This window comes from Pelodiscus sinensis, chromosome 2, assembly GCF_049634645.1.
Source record: "Pelodiscus sinensis isolate JC-2024 chromosome 2, ASM4963464v1, whole genome shotgun sequence".
NCBI classification, from domain to species: Eukaryota; Metazoa; Chordata; order Testudines; family Trionychidae; genus Pelodiscus; species Pelodiscus sinensis.
In genome coordinates, this window is record NC_134712.1 from 76,137,905 (window position 1) to 76,164,153 (window position 26,249).

At 39.3% G+C, this 26,249-nt stretch overlaps 1 protein-coding gene across 4 annotated transcripts in view; it reads right to left on the reverse strand.

Moving 5' to 3' along the window:
* The window catches only part of TAF4B (TATA-box binding protein associated factor 4b), a 121,043-nt gene that overhangs the window by 65,874 nt on the left and 28,920 nt on the right, over window positions 1-26,249 (reverse strand). For all 4 annotated transcript variants that reach the window (XR_012901517.1, XM_075920812.1, XM_075920813.1 and 1 more), the window contains exons 4-11: window positions 25,584-25,751; window positions 25,366-25,488; window positions 23,906-23,995; window positions 16,083-16,595; window positions 12,104-12,239; window positions 11,338-11,443; window positions 7,627-7,796; window positions 4,138-4,268 (exon numbers count right to left, since the gene is read on the reverse strand). Coding sequence is in view for 3 of the 4 variants with exons in the window: in XM_075920812.1 (XP_075776927.1) it covers window positions 4,138-4,268; window positions 7,627-7,796; window positions 11,338-11,443; window positions 12,104-12,239; window positions 16,083-16,595; window positions 23,906-23,995; window positions 25,366-25,488; window positions 25,584-25,751 (1,437 nt within the window). In the remaining variant the exon portion in view is untranslated. The remainder of the gene's footprint in view (window positions 1-4,137; window positions 4,269-7,626; window positions 7,797-11,337; window positions 11,444-12,103; window positions 12,240-16,082; window positions 16,596-23,905; window positions 23,996-25,365; window positions 25,489-25,583; window positions 25,752-26,249) is intronic.

A 26,249-nucleotide genomic window follows, 5' to 3' on the forward strand; every position in this document is an offset into this window, starting at 1 on the left:
ACAGAGCTAAAATTAAAAGGTATAGAAGCTTCAACATCAGTTTCCTTACCTCAGAGTACGTGAATAAAGTAGCACATTTTAAATCAGTTACTTTTATTCAAGTCACACTGAATAAGCTGCATCAGCGCCTAACTGACAAGATGCAGAATTTCATAGTGGCACATCTTACTGTCTCTTTAGAAAGACTAGTACAAAAATACTATGCATGTTACTCTCTGTGGTATTTACTTCTCTACCCAGCAAGGGGAAAAACTTACTTGCTTTTGGCCTGACTTAACACCCAACAGGATTTTCTCCCCCCCCCCCCTTTAACCATTTTTACCACTCCTATTGTACAGTATGGATGGATGTTATTTTAATCAAAATGTAATCCTTGGAGAGTTACATGGTGCATCTCCTAACCTACTGCAGATTTGAAATCTAGCTCTTTTGCACATGCACGTCTGAATTTGTGAATGCCAGCCAGGTGAGCAGACACATGCAAAACAGGAATGCATTCCCATGTTGCAAATGAATACCTAGCCCAGGAGTGTGGAACTTAAAGTCCAGGGGGCCGGATGCGGCTTCTGGCTTGCTTAGTCTGGCCCCCAACACTTAGGGCTCTTCCCCCACCCCCAGCAATGAGCAGCAACAAGGAGCTCCACCTCTTCCCCCCCCCCCCCTCCTTGGGGCTGGTGCACACAAAACCTACTAGCCAGGGCCTCCCAAGTCTCTGGCGTGTAAAGGGAATGTGGGGAGATGTTTCTCAGTCAGGTGCCACTCCAGTGAGGGTTGTTGGGGTTTTTTATTGTTTGTTTCTCACTTGTGTGCGGCCCCTAACTGATTTTTCTGAGAGTCAGCAGTCCCAACTCGAAAAAATTTCCCCGCCCTGCCCTAGCCCTAAGTATCAGGCCCTAAGAGGAGAAGGGAAGGACAATTACACTCTCTCTTCCCCCCCCCCTTTTTAACATTATAGAGAATTACAAGAAACACTACCAATGTAAAAAACAGGTGCTTACTGAAGTCTGGTTTTCAGGGCCTGCATTTTTCTTCAAGACTATCCATATGATTGGGAATTGTTACAGCCTTTGTTTCGAGGAAATGGGGCAGCTGAAGAAAATGTTATAATCTTTATGTCTTTGCTTCTGGCAGCTCTTGATCTGACCAAAATATATTGGCTCCCATTTCATTAGGACAAAGGCATTCAGAATCTGTACGCCATATTAAGAATTGTTCAGAAATTGCCCTTTAGCATCCTCTGAAGGCAGAAGACAAAGGCATAGCTCTCCAGTAGTTTTGCAAGCTTTCAGCTTCTGCCTCACCCATCTGTGCAAAAAAGATTTCTAATTTCCAAGTCTTCTGTGGGGGATAGAGACATCAAATTTTGCTGACTTCCAGAAACTCTTCTCATTAGGAGTTGGTAGACTATTTTCAGATTGGTGATAGAAATGTAGCCGTGTTAGTCTGGCGCAGCTGAAACAAAATACAGGACTATGTAGCACTTTGAAGTCTAACAAGATGGTTTATTAGGTGATGAGCTTTCGTGGCCCATGAAAGCTCATCACCTAATAAACCATCTTGTTAGTAGTCTTTAAAGTGCTACATAGTCCCGTATTTTATTTTCAGATTGGATTTCAATCCATTTAATCTTTCTGGTCTGGAACAGTATGTCCCAGTTGCTCATAGACAAAGGCTACTCAACTTCGGAAGCTCTGGGGCCACAATGATACTCACAGCACTAGCTGAGGGCCACAACTTAAGTGTGGTTGCAAATATATGCAAATAACTTTTCACACTGACAGGCATGAATACAAAGATTAAGACAACACTACACAACACACAGGCCCCATTTAAGTCAGTTCTGCTGATATTAATAAAATGCACTATTACTCAATTTCAATATGACAGCATTCTTAGTGAGCAGTGACAATCCAGGAATTTAAGTACTAAAATGCATCTCAACACAAGACCATTATATTGACTTGCCATTATGGAGTGTGTTCCCAGTGGAGGGTGTGGGTGGATCCCACCTGCAGGGTGTGTATTGGGCTGTGCGTAAACAGTTCATCTTCAAGTTTGACGCAATCAACTCTGGATTAAACAAAGACTGTGAATGGCTTGCTAACTACAAAAGCAGCTTCTGCTCTCCAGAGCAGCTACTAGAAGTGGGCCTCATCCTCCTTGATTGGATCCACCTCGTCATCTCCAGCCTAATTCTGGCCTGCATATTTATACCTGCCTCTGGATATTTCCACTACATACATCTGACGAAGTGGGTCTTTGCCCACAAAAGCTTATGCTCCTACACTTCAGTTAGTCTATAAGGTGCCACAGGACTCCTTGTCGCTTTTGCCGATTCAGACTAACACGGCTACCCCTCTGACACTTGACACTCCTATTAGTTTCTCTAGTTATGCCCTTCCCACATGTTGCTTCATTTATAAACAATTCAGCCATATAAAGTGGCAGGATTCTGACACTGCAAGGATTCTGACACTGCAAGATAACCTTCAGTTATCTACAAGACTAAGAAAAGCCTTCAGAAAATTATGTTTAGGGCCTGTCGTTATGTACATATGCACTATATTAACTGGCCACTGTTGTAGAAAATTCAGAGAAAACTCAGATTTACTTTAGGATCATTCCAGCCAGTGCTGATTGAGAGAGTTGGTTTAGCAAAGAGGGAATCTTTCCCTAATGCAGCCATATGGGAATCCTGGAGGAGCTAACAGTTCCTTCCCTCCGCTTTGTTTTGTTTTAAATGCATACATGACATTTACATAGAACATTCTTTAAACATGAGCATTCAGACAAAGCTACTGCACAATAGTCCATTTTGGAAACTGACATTTCCTGGCTATTAATCTGTTCAAGTATGAATACCTAATTTTTTAAAATTTAAATACAAAGATGTGAGGAATCCACCATCAATTGTAATTAATTTTAAATCAGTGTAATAAGATTACTACTCCTCTATTATGTTTTATCCTCTAAAAATAGTATAATAGGTGCAAACACAACATGAACTACCTTATCAGAAAAGTAATTACATTTAGAGCAGTTGTCATGGCTACACACTCCCCCCTTTTTTTCTTCTCTTTTCTTTTTTAAGTGGAGAAGGTTCCATTTCCATGCCTATGGCATTACCTATCAACTTAGTGTGGTTTTAATCTGAAACGCAACTAAAAATGGTCTTGGGAGGTTCCATGATTGTCGTCTTTCAATTACTTCCCTATGAAATGAGTTCAGTTTAAAAGCAACTGCCAGCCTTTCCAAGAAGTTGAAATCAGGAAGACAAGCTCTGTTCTTGCAAGCTCATGCTTCACTACCAGTAACAAAAGTTGAGCAAGACAATTCAACCCTGGTTTTTTACTGCTGTTCAACACTAGCTAGTCGTGTAATTTATTAACCATGTAACTGCTGAAAATTTCAGAGGTTATATGGTTACACGCAGGGCAGCAGCCAGCTCCCCAGGAGCTGGCATGCACTGGGTCCCGCCTACCACCTCAGTCCTGGGGAGCCGCCTACTGCCCTGGGTGAGGGGGCGGAGAGAGACACAGACACATACCTTGCGGGAGTGAGGGGAGGGCACACAGAGAGAGACAGAGACACAGAGACAGAGAGTCCTTGTGGGAGTGAGGGGGCAGAGAGGAGAAATGACATGTGTGAGCTAGAGGAAGAATTTGGCCTACATTTGGAACTTAAATCTATTGATGCATGGGGTAACAGCAGCCGCCTTCCCCAACCGTCTGACTCTCTCAAGACTGCACTGAAGTGCTAACGAGCAAAGGCAAGCTAGCAAGTGTTAATATCTCTGAAATCAATGCAGACCAAGTGGCCATGGGGAAAAACATTTCATTTTTGGAAGTGGTACAATAATGCAAGGACCTCTCTCATGGCACTTAACTAAAGATATCATTTACATGAAACAGTTGAACTAGGGGTTTTTAAATCCATATTTTAACTTGTATACACATAGCTAAGATGTCAAAAAGGGAAACATCAGGATTAACTGTAGACACCATTAACAGGAGGAAGCCTGAAAAATAGTCTTGGGTCAGTTTAAAAACCTGCATACAACATATGTGTTTATATAGAGAACAGGTTTACTATTAAGACTGCAGAAGAGGACAAACTTTAAAAGAAAAAATTCACTACCTTATAGGTTGTCATTCGATGCTGAGCAATTACAGTCAGTTTTTCTAGGAGCCCTCGTAATCTCTCCTGTGTAGCATGGGAGATCAAGTTCACAACATCAGAGTTAGGTTCCATAATGTCATGCCTTCTACCTGTGGAAGCAGAGAAAATCCATTACGTGTTTTAGTAGTAGCTGATAATTGAAATAATTAGCACAGCAGGTATTCTGTTCCCCCTGGAAGTCATACCCATTACGAATAAAGGTTTGGAGATTATGATTTTCCTGGTAAAGTCACAACTTCAAAGATCTTAGACATTACATTAATAAAACTTAGCCTGAAGCTTCAGAAAATATAGACATTGTTTCACTTAGCCTCTAGAATCATTCTCCTTGCAAGGTCATTTATAGGACAAAGTTAATAAGAACACAAATCAAGCCTTATGTTCAGGGGGAGAAACAGTAGCTGTAGAAATTAGTGCCATATTCTGTTAATTTCAGTAATTAAAAAAACAGAGAATTACATTTTGCCCTGTTAGACACTGCTTGTTAACAACTCATGACATTTATTTCAATAATGTTTTTTGCCGAGTACTCCAGGCACAAGAGCCTCCTTTCATCTACTGCTGACCAAACAGCACATACCAAATTAACCTCGGACTCCCAAGGTAGTAACTTTGTAAATATGTATCTAGTCCAATTGGGGGTAATAATGCCATCACCGCTGCACTCTTTTTTCAGGTTACCAATGTTCCCCAATGAGCCATTCTGCCTCTCTCTATATTTCAACAGCTGCTATCAAAAAGGGAGACAGCTTTGAGCAAAGCTGCTTGAGCTGTACACCGGAGGCTAAGTGTCACCTCTGCAACCTTCTCACAGTTGCAGATAGCCAAAGAGAAGCATTTCTATGGTTGACTCAATGAACATGTCAGTGCGTAGGTACCTGGACACCATTGCTTTCTATTAAAAAAAAAAAAAAAAAAAAAAAAAAGTTTAGTTTAGCTACCGATAGCTAATGCTGATATCCGAGTTAAGACAAAGGGCTTTTTTTTGCCCTCCACATAAAGAATGTCGCATTTTACAATACAAAATAGTACGTTTAAAGAGCAATATGTCATTTATTATTATCTAAAAAAATCAAGTGCTAACAACATAGCATATACTTTGAAATAATCACTTGCATGCTTTTATTTATTTTCATTTAATGGTAGCACCAAGGTAATATAGGCTCTTCTTGTTTACGTTCTCATAAAAGGCCTATGGTGTTGTTATAAGTAAAAGTCAAACTGCATGAACATTTTGACTATAGGTTAATAATTACTAGGAGCCCAGTTTTAGACAATACCTTATTTGGGACAACATTAATTTAGATCAGACAGTTTTCGAAAGCTAGTCCACTGAAAGCAGAGGTGAAAAATACATACTGAAATATTTGAAATTACAAGTCACTTAAAAGAATTGTTCTTTAGCTTTCTATTTACTTTTTGACTAGTCAAGTTACCAGTACTTGCTATATTTCCCTTGACCTCTCAATTTAAAATTGGGAAATATGAACTAGAAGATAGCTTTCATTTATAAAATGTGTCATGTTAAAATTGTGTCGTTAAATACTCAAATCAGGAACTATCAAAGGTTGCAGATTCAGCCTTTATTGTACCCCTTTGTCTACATTCTGCATAATAGGACAGATCTTTGCAATATTAACAAAAAAGTTTCCTTCCAGTATCTATTTCCTGACCCACAGGAGCACTGCTTCCAAGATACTTATTAAATTCACACTGCCTATAGATTATGCTTTTTCATTTCAATTATCAGCACTGCTTTTCTGACATACATTTCAGGGATGAGAAAAGTATAAAGTTCGGTTATTAACTTAGTTAGATTTTTATGCTGTAAACAGCATTTCCACACTAAGCATACTTTACACAGAACATTTGTACAAATTAATTCGTTCAAGTATTCTGTGTAAAGATATTACATAGATGACTATTACATAGATATTACATAAAAGACTAAGGGTATAGAAATACAGTACAATTCAACTGAGACTAATCGTGTAATTGGACCTCTGTAACACGAGTTATGGACACTTACACAAATGCTATTTTTTGAAAGTGTTTACTGTAAAACCTTAGTATTTTATTAAGACAACCTGAGCAGGTAGAGACTAAGCAGCAAAAAAAACGAACAAGGAAATACTTTGTTTTAAAAAAAATGGTTCTCTCATCAGTTCATAAGAGCATCCAATAGAGATAATCTGGAGTAAGACCTCATTCTGCTAGGTGTTGTACAAATGTGCTCTCTCTGGGTACTTCTAAACTGGTGGGTTTTTCCGGGATACTGGATAAACTCTGCTGTGTCCAGGGAATGAGTTTGCTCTTCCAATTATTTTTGTGGAAGAGCAAACGCACTCTTTCAGGGAGCCCTGTATAGCTCTATGTTCTCTGAGGAATAGGGGCTCCTCCAAAAGAGGAGGCTTTTCCACCATTTTGGCCCCATTTAGATGGGACCAAATGGCAAAAAAGCCTCTTCTAGAAAAGCAATCAGAAAAAACTACACAAATTGTGTAGCACAATTTGCATAGTTTTTTCTGATAAGAGTGTAGTCTAGACCTAGCCTCCGTTCTGAGCAGCAAACAAGGTTGAAGGAGGGACACAATCAAGTTTTTAAATATATGCATTCTTAGTATATGCTCCCTATATTATTCATAAATACACAAGTAAAAATACATACTTAAAGCATAGACTTGGTGCAACTGCCCTCAACCCAGCTTTTTAAAATGTGAGCTGAATTCTTGCAGGCGTTGAAGCAAAAATGGTCTGAAGAAGAGGACTGAAGGAAACGCAGTCATTTTAGCATCAATGCACGAACACAACTGCTATTCCTGAAAGAGCTTTCAAGATATCAAGAGCCCTGAAGATACTGAAAAAAAGGAGTATGTTGGAAGAGGTCACCTTCCTACTAAACAGATCTGTTTGTATTGGCTAGTATGGGTTTCCTTCTGATCACATGAAAAGAATCTGTAACACTTGTGTAAGAAATACATATTAAATAGTGAGACTTCAGAGCCTGATATCTGCCACTGGGTTAACAATAATTCATACTTTCCCCACGTTAGATGTTAGGGATTGCATCGGTAGAAAGACGCCTATCCAATATTCTGTTCCAATATGCCTGTGGGTAACTGATAGTGTTCAATACCCATTACAATTCATAATCATAATTTAAAAGGTAAATGAACAGAAGCAGTGCCATTGCTACTGCTGGAGTTAAGTTTTATCTAATTTTTTCTTTAGGTTATCCTACAGAGTTTGTTTTTAAGGCCCACCCAAAAATGTTTAGGACAGATTTCCTGATGGAAAGTTCAAGTGAAGAATAGCTGTCTTCTTTTCCAGACTAAATAGAAATTTATGAATTCAGTATGAGATTACAGTGCAGTCTTTTTTAGAAAAAATAAGTTTGACAATTGTTAAATGCGAGCATTAATGTCAATTACAAATGCTTGGTCTCACCTATGTCTAAGATCTTCTTTTGCAAAGCCTCCGAGGAGAGAAATGTTTCATCTGTACAAGATCGGATCAGCGTACCAACTACTTCAGAGTTCGTTGCCAAGATGCATGCATTTTCTTCACTTAAGTTGACTCCAGCCATAGAAGTCACATCATTGATGTCATCTTCATCTCTACCAGACAGGAAACCAATTGTTATTTTGTTATGCCTTGTTCTTTCCATCACATCCTGAAACAGTCTTTCATTTTGGTGACCAGTTAAATTACCTATGTATAATCATCCCTATGCATCAGTGGGCAAACAGTCTACTACAGTAGAACCTAAAAGTTACAAATAACTCATGAATGGAAGTTGTTCATCGTTCTGAAATGTTTGTAACTCTGAATAAAACATTATGGCTGTTCTTTCAAAAGTTTACCACCAAACATTGACTTACTGCAGCTTGAAACTTGACTATGCAAAAAGAAAAATGCTGATTTTAACTCTGAACTTAAACGGAACAAGAACAGAAACAGTTTCCTTACCTTGTCAAACCCTTTTTAAAATTTTTCCATTTTTACTAGTAGTTTACTTTAAACACAGTGATGTACTGTATTTGCTTTTTTGGGGTGTCTGTTGTTGCCTAAATGTGTACTTCTCATTACAAATGAGTATGTAGTTGACTCGTCAGCTCATAACTCTAGTGTTCATAACTGAGGTTCAATTGTATATCTTCAATATAAATGCAGTTTCTGACCCTTTTCATTTGTTTACTTTTATAGCTAGGCAATTTTTACATAATTTGTTTAGGGAAAAAGACTAATAGATACTCAAGCCCATTTAATTTATTCTTAAGTGGCTGAAACTTTTAAACCAATTCAATGCATTAAAAAAGGACTAAAGCCCATGATTATCAAAACAGTTAGTGACCAGTGAAATTTAAAACTAAAATCACCACTGACCATTTCCTCCCTCTACCCATCAGTAGTGGCTGAGCAATTTCAAGAGAGTATTCATAATGTATTAGCAGAATACAATTCTTAATCTTTCAGGAAATGTGCAAATTAGGCCTTGAATGCATGGTAATTGAGTGCTAATTGATCTTCACAAATTCACTCCAAACCCCCTCTTCCTAATGACCACAGAATCTTTGGCTGCAGTTTAAGTCTGTGATCCCACTGTGGTATAATTACCACTACTCCATGATCAGCCTGTAAAGGAGGTTATGTAGTCAATGTACCTACAAATACAGCATATACACTAAGCCACCAGAGGACTTAACTGAAGTTCATGCTGAAATTTGGCTGAGATCTTTCACGGATGGGTTCTACAGAAAGACTTGCATCTGTGATAACACTTCATACTACTTAATCCAAATTACCCTTTTTCTTAACTTGTAGTTTAGTGCTCAAGGGACTAACTGAATATGTGGATAAGTTACATCATGCTTCCTCATGTACCGTAGCTCTACTAATCAATTTCAACCTGAAAATATCAATTTCTCTGAATAATCCTACCAGTTACTAGTTTGAGATACATTCTACTCATTTATTTCAAGTACGGCATTATGTAATGAACTCCAATGTAAAATTAAAGGCATGCACACAATATAGCCAATAGAGGTTAGATTCTGGCTATCGTCCTGAAGTATTTTCAAGTTATTCCATGTAGTGGTTACTCTGGGAGACTTGCATGACATCTGTATAACAACAATGCTGTTCCATAGTAATTTCTCTGAACACTTCTTACTAGGAGGTCTGGTGCTGAATCCCTGAAAAAAAAAAGAGGCACCTATACCCCTTTTCTTTGCTCATCTCTTCTTGAAGTTAGGTTGAGATTCTCACAACAGGTATTAAATTGAAATGAAAGTCATGCAACGTAGAGGTACTTCGCTGTGTCAACTTGAATGTGTTAGATGAAAAGTGAGTGTCTGGCACCCTCTGGTGTTTGACAAGATCTGTTTTCCTCTCATTCAATATTTTATGTACTCCATTTTACAGAAGGGAGAAGAGGAAGGCTAGAAAGGTATACTTACCTTACATTATATTGACCCTGGATTACTAATCAGAATAAGCATATGGCCTTTAAATTCTATCCAGATGAGACTGATAAAGTTGGTAGAAAAGATGATACAAAGTGAAGAGTGGGCAAGAATTCCACAAGCACTCTTAGAGTGGGAGTGAGACCACTACTAGATGCAGAGACATCTGTCAGCAGTGTGTTCTGAGACGGTGTCTTGCTCTCACCCTTTGTTTGAGGGGGCCAAAATGTATTATCCTTTCAGGTAAGTGGTAAGGCCCATCTTTCCACATAAGTATTTGGGGAAGATTGCTTTTGTAAACGGAATGCGGTCAGTATACTGTAAAAAAATATCTATAGAGCTATTTGTATATATTTGTATATATATTCTGCAAGAACTCTTTAGTGGCCTAGAATGACAAAGTAATAGGGAAAAAAAGAAAAGGGAAGTGCTGACATTAAAATTGGAGATTTTATTTGGCAAAAAAAAAAGTGTTCAGGGTTTGGTTTTTTTTTTGAAAGCCATATGCACTAGTTTCCAGGGCACTCAATTGTAAAAATAGGGGCCACTGCTATATACCATATACTCACAACTTTCAGAAATCCTATTATCTAAACCTTCATATTACCCAAATTCCAAAATGCAGAATAAGGAAGGTATTCGGCCAATACAGCAATTCATAACACAGAACAGAGAGTCCCAGCCATGAGGAAGGCCACCTTACTGTTGAATGGCTCTTCTGCAGACCACTGGTCATAGAAGGGAGGGAGCAGAGGTATGACAGCAGAGGGCTCCCTGCACAGCCACCAGGCTGGTGACAGCTGATCCCTGCAGGCACGGCTAGAGAAAAGATTCCTAGTCACTGGGTGGGGAGTGGAGAGGCTGCTCAGACCAGCCAGGGTCCAGAGCCTCCCTCTGGTACCTTGTACTTTCAGTAATCAAATAGGCAGGAACAGAATCAGAGGAAGCCCTCTGCAGTCCCTCTTGAAGCCTAGGCACAACTCTAATTTAAGTCAGAAGTGGAACTGAATTTGGCAGCTTCTGTCTCCACATCCGTTCCAATGCTCACTTTCCAAGAGGAAAACAGATTTCTGAAATTTAATGAGTTACCGGGCCTAAAATCTTCAAGGATTCTAGTGATCTAAAGGGCCAGATATTGTGCTGCCCGCTACTGTCAGAGCTTTAGCCAGAGACTTTTACCTCTACCTAAAAGGAGCAAATATCTAGGAGGAGGTAATAAAAGATGCCATTCAAGTCCCCAGCTGCATTAGGAGGTTACCACTACAGATCAAATTATAATTCAGTGGTATCTGGCTGTTTGGATTGAGCAGAGGTCTTTAGGTTAACCTCCCACTAGAGTTTTTAATAAAAGGTAACAGTGCAATAGACTACTTAATGCTGATTTCATCAGGCAAAACATTGACATGCATCCTCACTATAAAAGCATCATTAACATACAATGGTAATAACTGCTGATAAAAGCCCAGACCTAGCAGTACAATTCCCATACAATTAAGACAAGCCCCTCAATTTTCAAGTCAATGTTTTTAGGTTCTTCTCCTCTACCCCATCATTAAGAGATGAAAACATCCATCAGAAATCTCTAAATTATTTACTGAGGCATCATTCCCCATATCTATACTGCTGTCTGCTCCTTTTGTTGAAGTCTTGTTTCCTACAGCCACACAAATTTCCAACTTTGTTTATTTTTTACCTGAAGGATGTTGTTCCATTCTCTTTTATTTTATTTTTCTGAACAGGAGATGCTTGAAGCGACAGAATTTTGTTTCCTGGCAGTGTAATTTGTTTCAGAAAGGAACCTAAAAACATCAACATGCCACAATGAAATACAAAATAAAAAAAATAGAGATGCCTGTTTATTTAATACATATTCTAAACAATAGGTTTTTTTGCAGACTGAAAAACCAATTATATCCATTTGGAAAGCAGACATTCAAAATTACTATATCTTACATACTTTGCAAAGCTAACAAACTAATAGGTTATCCCCCTTAATGCAACAGTGTTCCACCATCTTATCACTAACCTACACAGGTCACACAACTCTCTGCGGGAATGAGCTAGCCGAGACAAAACTGAACACAAAATTTAGTAAATTATACATCAAATTACTTCTACACTCAGAAGTACACTTAGCACGATGAAACATCAAAAGAGTTCATAGAAACACCAATTTACTAGAATGGGCATACTTTGAGTACTCAATAGTAAAAACTACTTATCTTTTAGTGAAATATTTTCTCAACAGGAAAGATGATGCATAGAGTACTCCCAAAGCTCTGAGTGCATAGTTCCAAGCAGCTACCAAAGACATCCATATAATTTTACCATAATTGACTGGCATTATTCCCCTTATCCCCTCAATAGCCTTCTTCTACAATATGTAATGTTACAATGAAGTCCTTTGCCCACCTCTCTGTTTAAAACAAACATCCCCAAAAATAGATGTCCAGCCCTACCTGCAGGAACCTGGTTAGTTTGAATTAGTGCATTTAAGGGACTCCTTTTTTCACCAGGTTTCTGGAGAGTCAGCGTTGCTGTTTGTGGAAGTGTGGCCACTTGTTTTACGATGCTTCCTGATGGCTGCTGGACTACCTGGAAAGAGTATCCCCAATATCAAACATGGAAAGAGCTAAAATACAGCAAGACATGAATCCTATCAACATGCTCATTCAACCAAAACTGCTTGGGGGCATGCATGCATGTCTAGCTTTCACCTTAAGAAATACATCATGTTCATGAAAGTTTGCATATACTTTTCTTGACAGGACAAGTAAGCTACCAGTCTTTAAAATTTGTAGTTAACACTAACTTGTTTGGAGTGTTAAACAGACATATCACCCATAGATATGTTGCCTATTTTAAATTGCCATATTAGAACCATTTGTTTGAATACCATATAATTCAATGAACTTGTTACTATTTGGATTTAAACTATCACATTGATTAAAAAGGAAGCCAGTATAGCAATTCTTAGGTTTTGGTTCTCTTTAGGGGCATTTTTGTTGTTAATACACTTAAACAAAACCCAGTTAGCATGATTCAATGCTACATTAACAGCACCTACATGAGACTTGACTTTTCAAAAGCCACATACAAATGGTTTTCCAGAGATACACCACTGTTTCCTGTCACTCAGAGCAGTTGATGAAGTCTGACAAGCACACAATGAGTTGTATTACTCTGTGAATGCAGCTTTCTTTGCCAATGGAATCTGTCTTGCAGCTTCTAATATACATCTTTGCAGAGGACATGGATTAGAAATTATTAAAAAAAACAAATAAATTCAAGCACAAATAGTAAGATTTCTCTAAAATAGAGGTTAAGTCTACACTGCACCTGGGAATGAATGTCCCATGCTAGCAGGGCGACAGCGAGTACACTCAGAGCAGCAAGGTGGACAATAAAACTCAGACAAAAGACAAAAAAAAAACGGGCTCTCAAACCCTCTCAACCTGACAGGTAAGGAGTAGTGGATAGCAGGACAAAAATGCAGTAAAAGAGTCTTTCAGAAAAAGCACAGTTAATAAGAATAGTGTTGCATCTGAAAGAGCTGATGTAACAAATCAGGATGGGGCAGAAGAAGCTGAAGAGAATGGATCAATTGACCAGAAGCAAGGGCACCAGAACAGGTGGAGGAGGGGAAAGGCTATTGTGGGGAGAGGAAGAATGGGTAACAATCCTGTTAGCCATTTAAGCAGTCTTAATGACAAGCTTCAGAAACATCAGTTGCTGGAAGGACTGAAAATATACATTAGCATTCTAAGAAGCTGTATCCCTGTTTTTAGCATCTGCAAGGTCCTGCAAGGGACTGTGTTCCTTCATGTCCTGGTCAGCAGAATGGCTGCCAGAGGAGAAGCTGGCAAAGTAGGAAATAAAATCAATATACAGAGCCCCGTGAAATTGTTTATTTTTCACAACTGTTTTATTTCAGGGGAATTTCATTTTATCCGGACAGGGAAAACCAGGCCCTGCTCATCAGGGGATTGTTTAAGGGATCATAAGAACAGCCAAACTGGGTCAGACCAAAGGTCCCATCTAGCCCAGTATCCTGTCTGTTGACAGCGGCCAATCCCAGATGCCCCAGAGGGAAAGAACACAACAGGTAATCCTCACATGACCCCTCTCCTGTCATCCATTTCCAGACAGAGGCTAGGAACATCACTCTTACCCATCCTGGCTAATAACCATTGATGGACCTAACCTCCATGAATCTATCTAGCTCTTTTTTAACCCTGTTAAAAGTTCTAGTCTTCACTGCATCCTCTGGCAAGGAGTTCCACAGGTTGACCGTGCTCTGAGCAAAGAAAAACTTCCTTTTGTTTGTTTTAAACCTGCTGCCTATTAATTTCATTTGGTGACCACTAGTTCTTATATTGTGGGAATTAGGAAAAGTTATTTACTTATTCACTGTTTCCACACCAGTCACGATTGTATAGACCTCTATCATATCCCGCCATATCTCAAACAGCTTGGCCGCTTAGTAGAAGCCATTGAAATGGCCAAGTTAAAAGGCAATAGGCTAACTTCACCTATTCACCTCTCAAGAAGGGCCAGATCTTGGAAATAGCCAGAATCTAGAGGTCTGAGCACTACATATGGACAGGAACTCAAAGTCCGTGCTGGATGTAACATGACTTCTTGATGAGTAAATAGTTGGGCAAACAGTTTAGTCTCTGGGATTAAAGACCCTGCCCCTGCCTACCCTCAATTACCAAGAGAGGGATAATGTCACCTCATATGGGTATTATGAGTTAATGAATGAATGAATACACCATGGGTAAGGCACTCACCTGGGAAGTAGGGGACACAAGTTGAACTCCTTAATCAATTAAATATTTAATGCTTAAGAAACCGAGCAGCTTTAACAGCCAATATTGAAAGTCTCTACACCCTCAAATACATTGCAGCCCCATGGTTAGGGCATTCACCAAGAAGGAATAGAAGCTCCAATCCCTGTGCTACATCAAGCAGAGGGAGGAACTGAATCTAGGTCTCTTGTATCTCAAGTGAGCACCCTAAGCAGCTAGATAAATTAGCCTCTAAATGCCCCTGTATTCAGGGCACCCGTGATGCACATTTCTTAGGCTTCTCCTTAGTTAATATTCTTGAGAAAAGGAGACAGTCTCAATATTAACTTAACAAATGATCAAAAGCTTCAGAGGGGTAGCAGAGTTAGACTAACAGGAAAAACTAAAAAACAACAAATAGTCTAGTTGTACCTTAAAGACTAAATAGTTACAAGAGGCTGATAAAAACCAGCCAACCAACCAATGAAGGTGCTAATGGTTAAGTCACTGACATGTGGAAGATAATGTGCCAGCCTGCTCACTGTCTCTTTTTCTTCCTCCTCCCCACCCTTATTCCTCCTTTTTTCATTCTCTCCTCCGTCCCCTTCCCTCCTTCCCTTATTTATTCTTGGATCGGGTCTTCTACACTCCTGTCATCTGAAGAAGTGGGTTGTGCTCACGAAAGCTCAGACCACCATCTACATGTTTTGTTAGTCTTTAAGGTACTGCCAGTTTTAACAAATGATATCACACTGGATAGTTTACATCAAACATTTACACTGCTCTTAAAAAAAACAACACAGAACACACACATTGTTAAAGACCCAGGGCAGAACAAGAAACTTAAGATACAGTGAATCTCACATTAAATGTCATTCTTTGATCATTAGTTGAGTTTCTTTGATAATATAAAAGTAGTGAACTTATGTCTTTAAGCGGGTTAGCCACTTAGCTCTGAAAACCACTATGCATTTCTACATGAGTTAGCTTGCAGATTTCCCATCAGTCCCCAGTAAACAGGAATCCACACATCAATATTCCTAGGGAAAGCCCAAGACAGAAGATGTCACATTAGAAGAGATGAAGTCCTATCTCCATAGGCTGTTCCTTTGTAGCTCTGCCACCAAGTTGACAGTATTGGCAGAACACCTATTAGGGCACTCAGCTACAGCTACACTGGGATTTATTATTCCTGCTATAGAAAAAAAATCTTCCTCTTTTTGCAGTGGGTCACCTGGAATAACCATGATCGCATTAAGTCAGGAGCAGACACTCTTCCCCTCAATCTCATTAGGAGCATTCTCAGCACACCTTGCAAGATCAGATACTGAAACAAACATTAAGCTCAGAATAAAATCTGTTCAGTACAACTATTCCACACCCAAATTTTTGAATTATAAAGTTCGTCAACAGTAAGGTGTCTTCATCACTACAATCGCTCTACCCTACTTGCTAAAACAGCTGCAAACCATAATACTTAGAGGCAATATATTAAATGTATCAAGCATAATAGAACAATGTCTCGGGAAAACCTGAAGTAGCCCATTAACCAAGGGAAGAATACACTTACCTACACACTTATGCAACTTCAGATCTAAGATTGTGCTTTTTGATTTGAAAACAAAGGCAGAGGAAAGTTGAATCTTACCAGCTGTTTTACTCTAACTGCCTGTTGAGCATGGACGGATTGTGCAACAGTAGATTTGGGCTGTGTAATTTTAATACTGATAGGTGTCCCAATGACAGATTTCAAAGACTGAAGAGGGGTTGTCGTTGTGGTTGCTACCGGAGATGCAAAGATAGGTTTCACAGCCTGGAGAGAGGTTGTGGCCACTGCAGACATGTGGACTGGATTTGCAGGTTGAAAAGGGGCTGACACTGGCTTAACAGTCTGGAGGGGGGCAGCTGCTGTTGTCACCCGTATAGTGGAAGGAACTGGCTTGACAGTCTGAGCACCTGTGACCACTGCAGAAGCAAGGACTGGTTTTACGGGCTGAAGAGAGGTTGTTGCCAGAGCTGAGGTGGTCACTACTGTGGAGGAAGTTGGGGCTGTCGAGATACAGGTAGAAACAACTGCTTGGATTGGAGCCTGCTGCTGCACACACTGCTGGATAAAACTTTGAGCATTGGGCATTAGCTGCCGTAAGGCAAGCATACTTTTCTAGGAAAAAAGAGAAAAAAAAGCAGTTGATCAGAATACTGTGAATACCTTACACAAGTATAAGAACTGTATTACTTTTCAACTGATTTTCAAAGTGAATCTTGAAGACGAGTTATTTTTCAGAATTACATACAACTCCTGTCAAAACAAAACAGCATGCATAATGCTATAGTTACAGCATATAATGTGCAATAGTCAGAAGTTATTCACTGCTTTCCTCCATGGAATAAACCCCATCTGATATTCAATTAATTAAGTTTCCTTTTAATTAGTTACCTTTCATTTAGTAACTAGGCTGCAATCCATGTTTCACAATGAGAATAATATAATTATATTCTTTTGATCTTTGTTTAAAAAAAGCAGCTAATTCTGGCATTGTGTTTATTCTATTAAATAAATGTATTATATTCACACAAAAGCAAAATTCTCTGACAATCTATAAGATTAAATACGGGTGACTCACTAAGGTAGTTTCATGCTTCCTGCATTGAAATATGCCTATCCAGTCCATTTCTGATATTGTTTGTATATGAAATGTCATTTATAACATATTAATCGTTTATAAAATTCTGGGAGCCACTAAAATTTTAATTTCATCCTGGAAGAGAATAGCCCTACCATTCTTTATTCTCCCAAATTATTGGACAAAAAGCTTTACTCTGACTTAGAGTTACATTTAATTTTGAATCTGAATAATGCATTATCTGCGTTGTTGGCTGGTGTATTTGGTTCAGATTTCCTAAATTAGATTCTGTTAAGCCTTCTTAGTAAATCTCCACAAAACTTTTAATGAGAACTTCAAAGAGAGCAGTCGGTGGAAGTTTCTCTTTCTAAGGGATCACCTAATTATGCAACTCTTAATATATGCTTCCACGTTCGCATATTAGCAAGCTTCATCATTTAGTTAAAGTACTTCAGGTTTTGCTCTATTCTATTTACAAATTGTTTTTCCTTTTTAAAAAAACGAATGTTGTAAAGCATTCACTTAAGCTTTAATCAGCATTCAGGGGGCATTATTATTCTTTGTTACAATTATTGCCCTATAATAAGGTCTAATGTTTCAATATGCTTTCTGTCTTCAATGATTATATATCTTTAGCATCTTAGGTTTATTTGCTTTGAGTTCTCCCTCCCATCATAATGCATAGTCTTGCTCACTAAAGGTACGTCTACACAGCAGCGTTATTTTGCAATAACTGATGTTATTCCAAAATAACAAAGAGCACGTCTACATTGCAAGCCATTATTTTGAAATAATGGTGAGCTGGAGGACTTCTTACTCTGACTCCTATAAGTTCCATTTTACGAGGAGTAAAGGAAGTCAAAGGAAGAGTGTTCTTCCTTCGACTTTCTGTTGTGTAGGCAGCACCAAAAGCCAAATTAAGCTATTTCAACTTCAGCTATGCAATTGACATAGATGAAGTTGCATAGCTTAATTTGAGTTTTGCGCCCTGCTGTGTAGACACACCCTAAGAGTAAGTTTTATTGACATTCCTTGGATTAGTTAGGGTTGATTTTTGCCAACATTGTTACACTGGCAAAAGCACTAATGTAGATGCCACTATCTGTACAGAGGGGCCTTATACTTCATAGCTTTTTCCAGATGAGGGAGCCAGAGCGTGTGTGTTTGGAGGAAAGCTATAGAAATATACACAGCAGTATACTAGTACTAACTACATCCACAGAGTCGAGATTGCTGCTTTAATTTTGCTAATATATTGTAAACATAACAGGATAATTAAGTATAGATAAGCTCTAGCTGTAACAAAAGGACAATATGAACAAACTGAGATGTATGGCTAGTTTTCACCTTTTGCTGGCTATAATGTTTGAGGTTTCAGTGGCTAGGATGATCCAAAAGATCTACAGAGTTTTCTTCATAGACTACTGTAGCCAGACAGGAACCCCCCTTGTAACATCCATTTTTGCTTGCCTGGAGCATCCAGGGCACACAGAGCAGAAGGCCCAGGCTGTGTGACCGTGAATGGCTGTAAACAGAGATACGCCAATTGCTGACCAAGAGGCTGCCAAGGAGTGCCCTTGACTGAAACCCATATTGATACGAACACACATCCATCCGCGGGGGGAGGAATCTCTCGCCCAGTAAAAAAATGTCTAGTATTCACAATTTAGTTATCTTTCTTGCAAGTGTAAATTAACTTGAAACTTGCTTGTAAGAACTGGCGCCACAAAATGGACCAGTACAATTCAGCATCTTAGATAAGAAAGAGGATACGGGCCCCCAGGGGTATATAGATGGGTTCAGCAGCACATTTTATCTGAGTGTCAATCTACCATCTATCTGCTGGTCGGGTTAGGTGTTCGATCTCCCGAGGTTCCAGAGGGGACGCCCACCTCGTATTCGTCTTTCCTAGGAATTGAGAGACCGGCCCTGGCCTGACACGCTGGAGTCGAGAGGCACAGAAAGGGGTAAAAATTGTACCTGGATGTGGTCCTTTGCTTAAGTATATATATACATAGTGTTAGAGCTCTTTAAAGATTAAGTCACTTAGTACCATTATTTCTATTTTCTATCTTTACCTTTTTCCTGTAATCATTTTTAAGACATACATACATACATACATACATGCGCGCTAGCATTTAAGAAATAGAACAATAGCCATTGTAACCATATGCTTTTGTAAGTCTTTTAATAAACCTGTAACTGTTTAAGCTTTAACCTGACTCCTCCAGTTGCTGTAACAGAACCAAGCACAATTTAAAAGAACTTCAGCCGGTCATAAAGGGACAGACATAGGGAGAGCTTGGGCATTTGGATCTGTGTCACTCCCAGGTGACAAGATCCGTTAGGGCACCTTTTCAGCCTTTCCTAGGCTGCCCGCTGCGAAGGAACCCCTGTGTTCTAGCAGCTAAAATCTAAGGTGTAATAAGCTCTTCCTATATAACGGGGCGTCTGTTGGCCTGCTGGCCACCCTCTGTGATGGGACCCCGGTCCTAGCAGTAAAGACACGGATGTTAAACCTTTTCTCGGAAACACACACACACACACACACACACCCACCCACCCTGACCGTCGGCTGACAGCTACTTAAACCAATGAGTCTAAATTTAATAGCTAAAGGAAGACCCTCCAAACTTTCAGCTATGTAACATACATAAGTTAAAAGTTACATTACAAGGAGATTTAAAGGCATTCCAGCTGTGGACTTCTTGAAGATTAAAGAAAAAAAGTATCTAGTCTATATGTCAGTGTTGCTTATATCTATACTGAAGAGGAAAAAAGGTTAGCAATGAAAACATTTTTGTATGTTACACATTAAGAATGTCTAAACTTAGATAAAAATCTATGCTTTTAAGTAACAAAAAAAATAACACCTCAAATAGGATAAGAAACTAGAAACAGCTTGTATCCATGACAAAGGTTTACTGTGTTTGAACATGAATGTTAAGAATTGCTTTAGATTGTGTGTCAGTTTACAGACCACTGAGTACTTCTCACCAAATCAAATGTTATTCATCATCGTTTAACTAGTTATGATCCACAGGATTTCATCCGCATAAGCCTGGTTTATACTGGCTGCAAAGTCATGGTTGGCATGTCAGCTAATTAACCTTTTTCAAGCTTTCACACAAGTAAGTTTTGCATCAGAGACCAACCTATATGCAGTTAAAGTGCTCGTTTCAGTTATCATGCTATGTTCATTTCATAAGCTATGAAGTGAGAATTTATATACAGTAGAACTTCAACATTACCAATAGCAGAGATACAAACTGACCAGTCAACCATACACCTCATTTGGAACTGGAAGTGTGCCATCAGGCAGCAACAGAGACAAAAAAAGGAAACAGTGCAGTACTGTGTTGATAGTAAACTACAGTATTAAAAAATAAAGGTAAAGCAGCATTTTTCTTCTGCATAGTAAAGTTTCAAAGCCGCATTACATCACTATTCAGTGTAAATTTTAAAATGGTATTACTTAAGCTCACAAATGCCAAGTTTTACATTAAGCACTATACAGTGGCACTGACTGAAATCGGTAAGCTTACTGACAAGAAGTTCGAGGATGTGATGGATAAGAGGAGTGCTAGCCAGCACTCAGTGACTAAAAGGTTAAACTTAGGTAGTTAGCAAGGGCCAGAAGAACCAATGAGATACAGAGCTGAAATCTGAATTGGATACAGATACCTGGTCTGCTCTTCCTTTGTGTTTTCTAAGTAAAAGACTGGAAGAAGCAGATGTTGTAATCAGAATTACCGTGCCTATAAGAAATATTGGTTGTGGGAATGAACTGGACCTTGAAATACAGATTGACATGGATCATTAGTACAGTGAAAAGTGTATATTTAGTCGTGATCAGGGTATTTTTCTTTGTTTTGGTTGTTTGGTTACACTTTTCTGTGTAAACCTATGCCTTCCCTCCCCATTCACTAAGAGATGTTCTGTTTTAATTTATTTCACTCAGTTACTTTGTAACACCTAGCAACTAAGTATGCTTTATCACGTCTATCTTTGTTTTAAGAAAATCGCCTCTTTTAAGGCAACGATTTGAGTCGTGTGTCCTGGAAAGAAAGAGGAGGTCTGTCTGTATGCCTGCCTCAGACTGCATGCCTCAGACTAAGAGGTCAGCTACCAGAGGTTGCAGTTGTCTCTGTTTTCAAGCTCTCTTGTGGCAAAGGAGTCTAGGGGTACCCCTCTGGAAGAAGTCCAAGTGCTTTCTTCCTGGGTTCACTTAGTGAAATAAACTTATCACCCCCCCCCCCCCGCCAGCCCCCAAAAAAGTCAGTGAATCTGTGACTCCGGGGAGTTTTTGTAAGCAGAGCCTATAGAGGCAAGGTATTTAAGGTCTCTTGTGGGCCCCCATCTTCTGCACTCAGAGTGCCAGAGTGGGAAACAGCCCTGACAGAGCATTACTATTGAAAGATATTAGCTCAATAGTTGACAGATTACCTTAGTTTAAAGAACTAAAGTTACTATCCAATGAAGTTTGCATAGTAGTAGAATATGCTGGAGAAACAGAAGTGGCAATCCTCTCACGGCCTAACCCAGTTCTGCCACATTGCTGTTCTCTCCTAGGCTGAGAGATCTTTGCTCTGTACTATGTCTATACTAGGTGAGCAGATATATTTCTGTGAAGTTTCATGCACACAATAGCTTTGGATACAAGTGCCTCTGTGTACAGCTGTGCAGAGAGAATTGTTTTCATGAGTGGTGCAGGTGTTCACTGACTACTACTTAAGTCAGATCTTTGCCTTATAATAGAATGAATCCCTTGGGAGAACATGATTCACTGCTAATAAAAAAAAATTACTATCAGGCTTTAGATCAAATTGGCTGAATGAGGTTAGGGAATTGTCCTGGACTTTTTTTCCTGGTTGTAGTACCCTGGTTGGACCATTCCTGTGCAAAAAATTTTTTTTCCAGCTCATACAGGTTGAACCTTTCTGGTCCGGAACAGTGTGGTCCAGCAACATCCATGGTCTGGCAGGACTATGGATGTTGCCGGACCAAAGAGCCCCTGGACTCCCAGTGGCAGAGGTTGCAGAGCCTGCCAACAGGACCCATGAGACTGGCGGAGTCTGCGGGGAGGCTGGCACCCCTCAAGAGCCCGGAGGCCTGAATTTCCCTGGTTAGGCCAACTCCCTCGTCCAGGACCAGACAGATCCTGCGGGTGCTGGACCAGGGAGGTCCAACCCGTAGTTTAACTATAGATAGCAAAGGAACCTAAAGACAGACAGTACTCACTTTTTAACTATAGCACTGTTACTATTATTCCATGAGAAATACCTAAATGTGCAACTTTATTCAGCTCTGCAATGTGTGGATTACAACTTTCACTATGTTTGCCTGGGTATTAAGTTTTAGAACAACTGCAATACGATTCCCCACGAATTAGTGCTAAGTATAGTAAGAACAGCTTCTAGCATTGTATCAGCAAAAACATAAGCTCTGGGATGATCTACATTAGTTCTGTAAGAAGGGAGCATGTTTTATATCGGTTAGTTTTCTTGGCTAGATGTATTATTGTTTCATTCCCTGAAAACTGGATCTGTAAGCACTTTGGTAAGTGAACTGAAAGAGTGTATATTTTTCTTGTAGCTTCTTCAGTAGAGTACCCATGTCCTTCACTGAAGTTCAGTTCTGCAGCTTTTTTTACTACTTTTTTTATCATTTGTGATAGAGGTCCCCTACCTGATAGCAGTAAGATAGTGGGAGCCCTAGGCAGGGGTAAGATTAACTTACTTCCTTCGAGCAGCAAAGTCACAGCTATTTCATCAAAAAGACTATCATGCATTAGCCCAAAGGCCCTCCCCCCAGAAGATGGCAAATTTGGAAAGTTTTGTAAACAAGTATCGCTCTGTTAACACTTTAGATTAACAGTGAATGAATTTACACATCTGTCTGATTTGCAACTATTTGTGCTCAGTTTCTTTTTCATTTCTTGCTGCTCAGATAATGAAACAGAAATGACTTCATTTTACTATCAGGTTCTTAACACAGCAATGGATTTCAAGCCTTATAACCGCATATTAAGGAACTAACTTTTTATAACTTTTTTTTTTCCAAAAGCTCTACTGATCGCAGATTTTTTTACAACAAAAAAACCCCAAGCCTCAAAGTATAAGTTTTGGACTAAGGATATTAAATATCGATTAATTTACTAGTCGAGTAATTGATGGAATTTCCATTGACTACTCAACTAGTTGATAGGCACTTCCGTATTCCTCATTTGAAATGTACAAGAGCCCCACAGGGGGCTCTTGTACATATCAAAGTTGCAATTTGGCATACAGCCTGGGGCAAGAGGAAAGTCCCGCAGACTCCGGGATGCACGTGGGCATACCAGCTTTGGGGACTCTTGTGCATTTCAAAGCGGAAGCATCTGCATGGAGCCTGGGATCAGCGGGGGACTCCCCCAGCTGATGCCAGATTCTGTGGAAATGCCGTGCGGAACCCGGGGTCAGCTGGGCAGTCCCCAGCTGATCCTGGGCTCCGTGTGGCACTGCCGCTTTGAAGTATCCTCTCTTCCCCCAACCTCTTTGCTGCCTATCAGATAAGAGGCAGCAAGGCGGGGGGAGGGAGAGTGACTAGTCAACTACTCCTTAACATTCTTATTTTGGACCAAATGCTACAAGCTGTGATGTTGGAAGTGGGATGCAACAATCAGAAGAAAGGGATTAGTAAGGAAGTGGTTAACAAAGACAACACTGGCATATTTTCTGCTCACTAAGTTTGCTATAGATGTGACTTAATAGATTAGTCATTGATATAATTTCAGACTCATATTGCAAAAGATTTTCTTTTTTAAAGTGTAACTACTACAAATTTGAGAGCCACTACACAAACATACCTTAAGGAAAGGAACCAGATATGGTTGCGGAGAAGACTTGAGTTCTACATAGAGCTTTTTTGTAAATTCTTCTGGTTCAATTTTTGCTTCCTAAAGAGAATAAGGAAAACCTTTTATATGAAGTTGATCCAACCATAAATAGAAATAATTTCAAATTATACCTAAAAGGAAAGAGAAAAAATCCCATTTTATTGGAATTCCAAAGACTACAAAGTTCTTGAATATCAGAGTTCCCAAATAGTTTTATTCATATGATTTTTAATACTCACTGATGTCATAGTAGTTAAGTGAAATATTGTATTAGTTTCCTTTATTTCATCTCTGAACAGTTAACCACTTTACAAGAGCACCACACCACAGGGATTAGGATCCCGGGGCTGTCACCAATCTGCTTTAATGTTAGCAGCAATATATTAACAATAAGACTAATGGTTATTGATTGATCATTTAATATTTTACCTCCCCAATGTAAACCAGATTTCCAGTGCCACCAATGGAGGTATCTAGTTTCTAAGGTAGGACCATAAGAGCAGAGTGAAAGTAAGCAACTACAAATAAGTCATAGAAAACAAGAGAAAATTAAAAGAAAATGCAACTAACGGAGTATGGAATGAGATGACGCAGGGAAGAACCTATCCATCCACAAGTCAAATGTATGAAGGCTTCTATCAGGGAGAATCTGAAACCAAGTGAGTTTAACCCTCAATCCCATATGCTAGCACTGTCAGATTACCATCTTTTAGCGTATATAACCCGTGGATTATACATGTTTTTACAACCCCCCCTCCCCCCACGGGATATACATGTCTGTGGGGTATACAAGTTTATTTTTTTACTTGACTACGCTGCCTACTCAGTTCTGTTGAGGGTGGGTTGCGCCTGGCTGTGGCTGCGCAGAGCCTGGCTACAAGTGCGGCTCCCACCCGCAGGCTGGCCAGCTCACCTGCACTGCGCTTTACATTCCCTTCACTGGTAGCAGGTATATGTAATTACCTTAAAGTAGTGAATATAACCCGCGGATTATACACGTCTGCAGGTTATCTAAAACTTTTTACACATTCAGGAAAAACTGTAGTTTATGCCTGGGTGCGGGTTATACACACTAATTTATGATACTTTGACAGTTGATTAGTTCAGTACAGTGAATGAAGCAAAAAGGTTGTGTAAAAAAATTGCACATGATCATCTAATTAAAGCCTGAATAATTCATATGCACAAAGGGGCAAAATTAAGGTTGCCAGAGTTCAGATTTCCCATGCGTTTTCTTAGTTTTAGAGTGCCTCACTTAACAACCTAAGCACTGTTTATGAATTTAACTTGAACAGAAAAAACAAATAGTGATAGCAGAGGAGAGGGAGATAAAAAGAATAAGCTAACTTATGCAAAGCGCTTTGCAAAGTAATACCTTAAATATTAAATACTGATACAAGAAGACTTTGAATTTAAAAAAAGTGTCTTACCAACAGATGCTGTACCAGATTCTTCACATTCTGTCCCATTTCTGGGGCTTGAGGCCCACTAGATGCCAGCTTTATTAACGTTGCAAGAAAATTCTTGCATTTCTTCACGTTCTCTAGCATTTCCTGGTTGTGGAAGTGAAGGAAAGTTACACACTGCACTGACTTTCAACCTCAGAAGCTTAGATACAGTGATATTTTAAACTACTTGTTTGCCTTACTGTGGAAGTGTTGGGCTGTGCTACTGTTGTGCCCTCTCCTTTGACAGAGGTTGCTTGTTGGGAGACAGATGGTGCAGGTGGTCCTGAAACAGGAAGCTTTACAGGTGTTCCAGTCCCTGGAGGTTTTACAGTAGTAACTGTCATAACACTGTTAGTTGCAGCTGCTGTCTGAAGAAAAAAAAGTGAAGACTTGTTTTACTGATACCTTCCCAACTTCACAAACATGTGCCATGTACTGCTAAAGTGTAAACAGTATTTTTTCTTAAGTCATCAAGTCACTCCATATCCCCACACAAAATTAAACATCTGTCTCAAACTTGCAAGAATAATCATTAATATTATGTGCTTTATGTACTGCAAATTAATCTTATTCAAACTAAAAAAAAAAATCAGTCTTGTTTCCCCAATTAATATGTTCCTCCTTCCTTCAGAGAGTCAGTCACATTGCTTGTAATCTCTCCAGAATAAAAAAAAGTTAAGGTAATCAACTTTTTTTTGAGTTTTTAAGCTGAATTCAACGTCCTCATCTGTTGTCTCTGCTCTACACTGCACAAACGAGTGAAGTATTAAAAACCCATCTTTCAATGCAGTAAACAGGCATAACTGGATACATATCAATTATGTATGTTGAGTAAGGAGGAGCTACACTGGCTTTGTTTTAAGAGG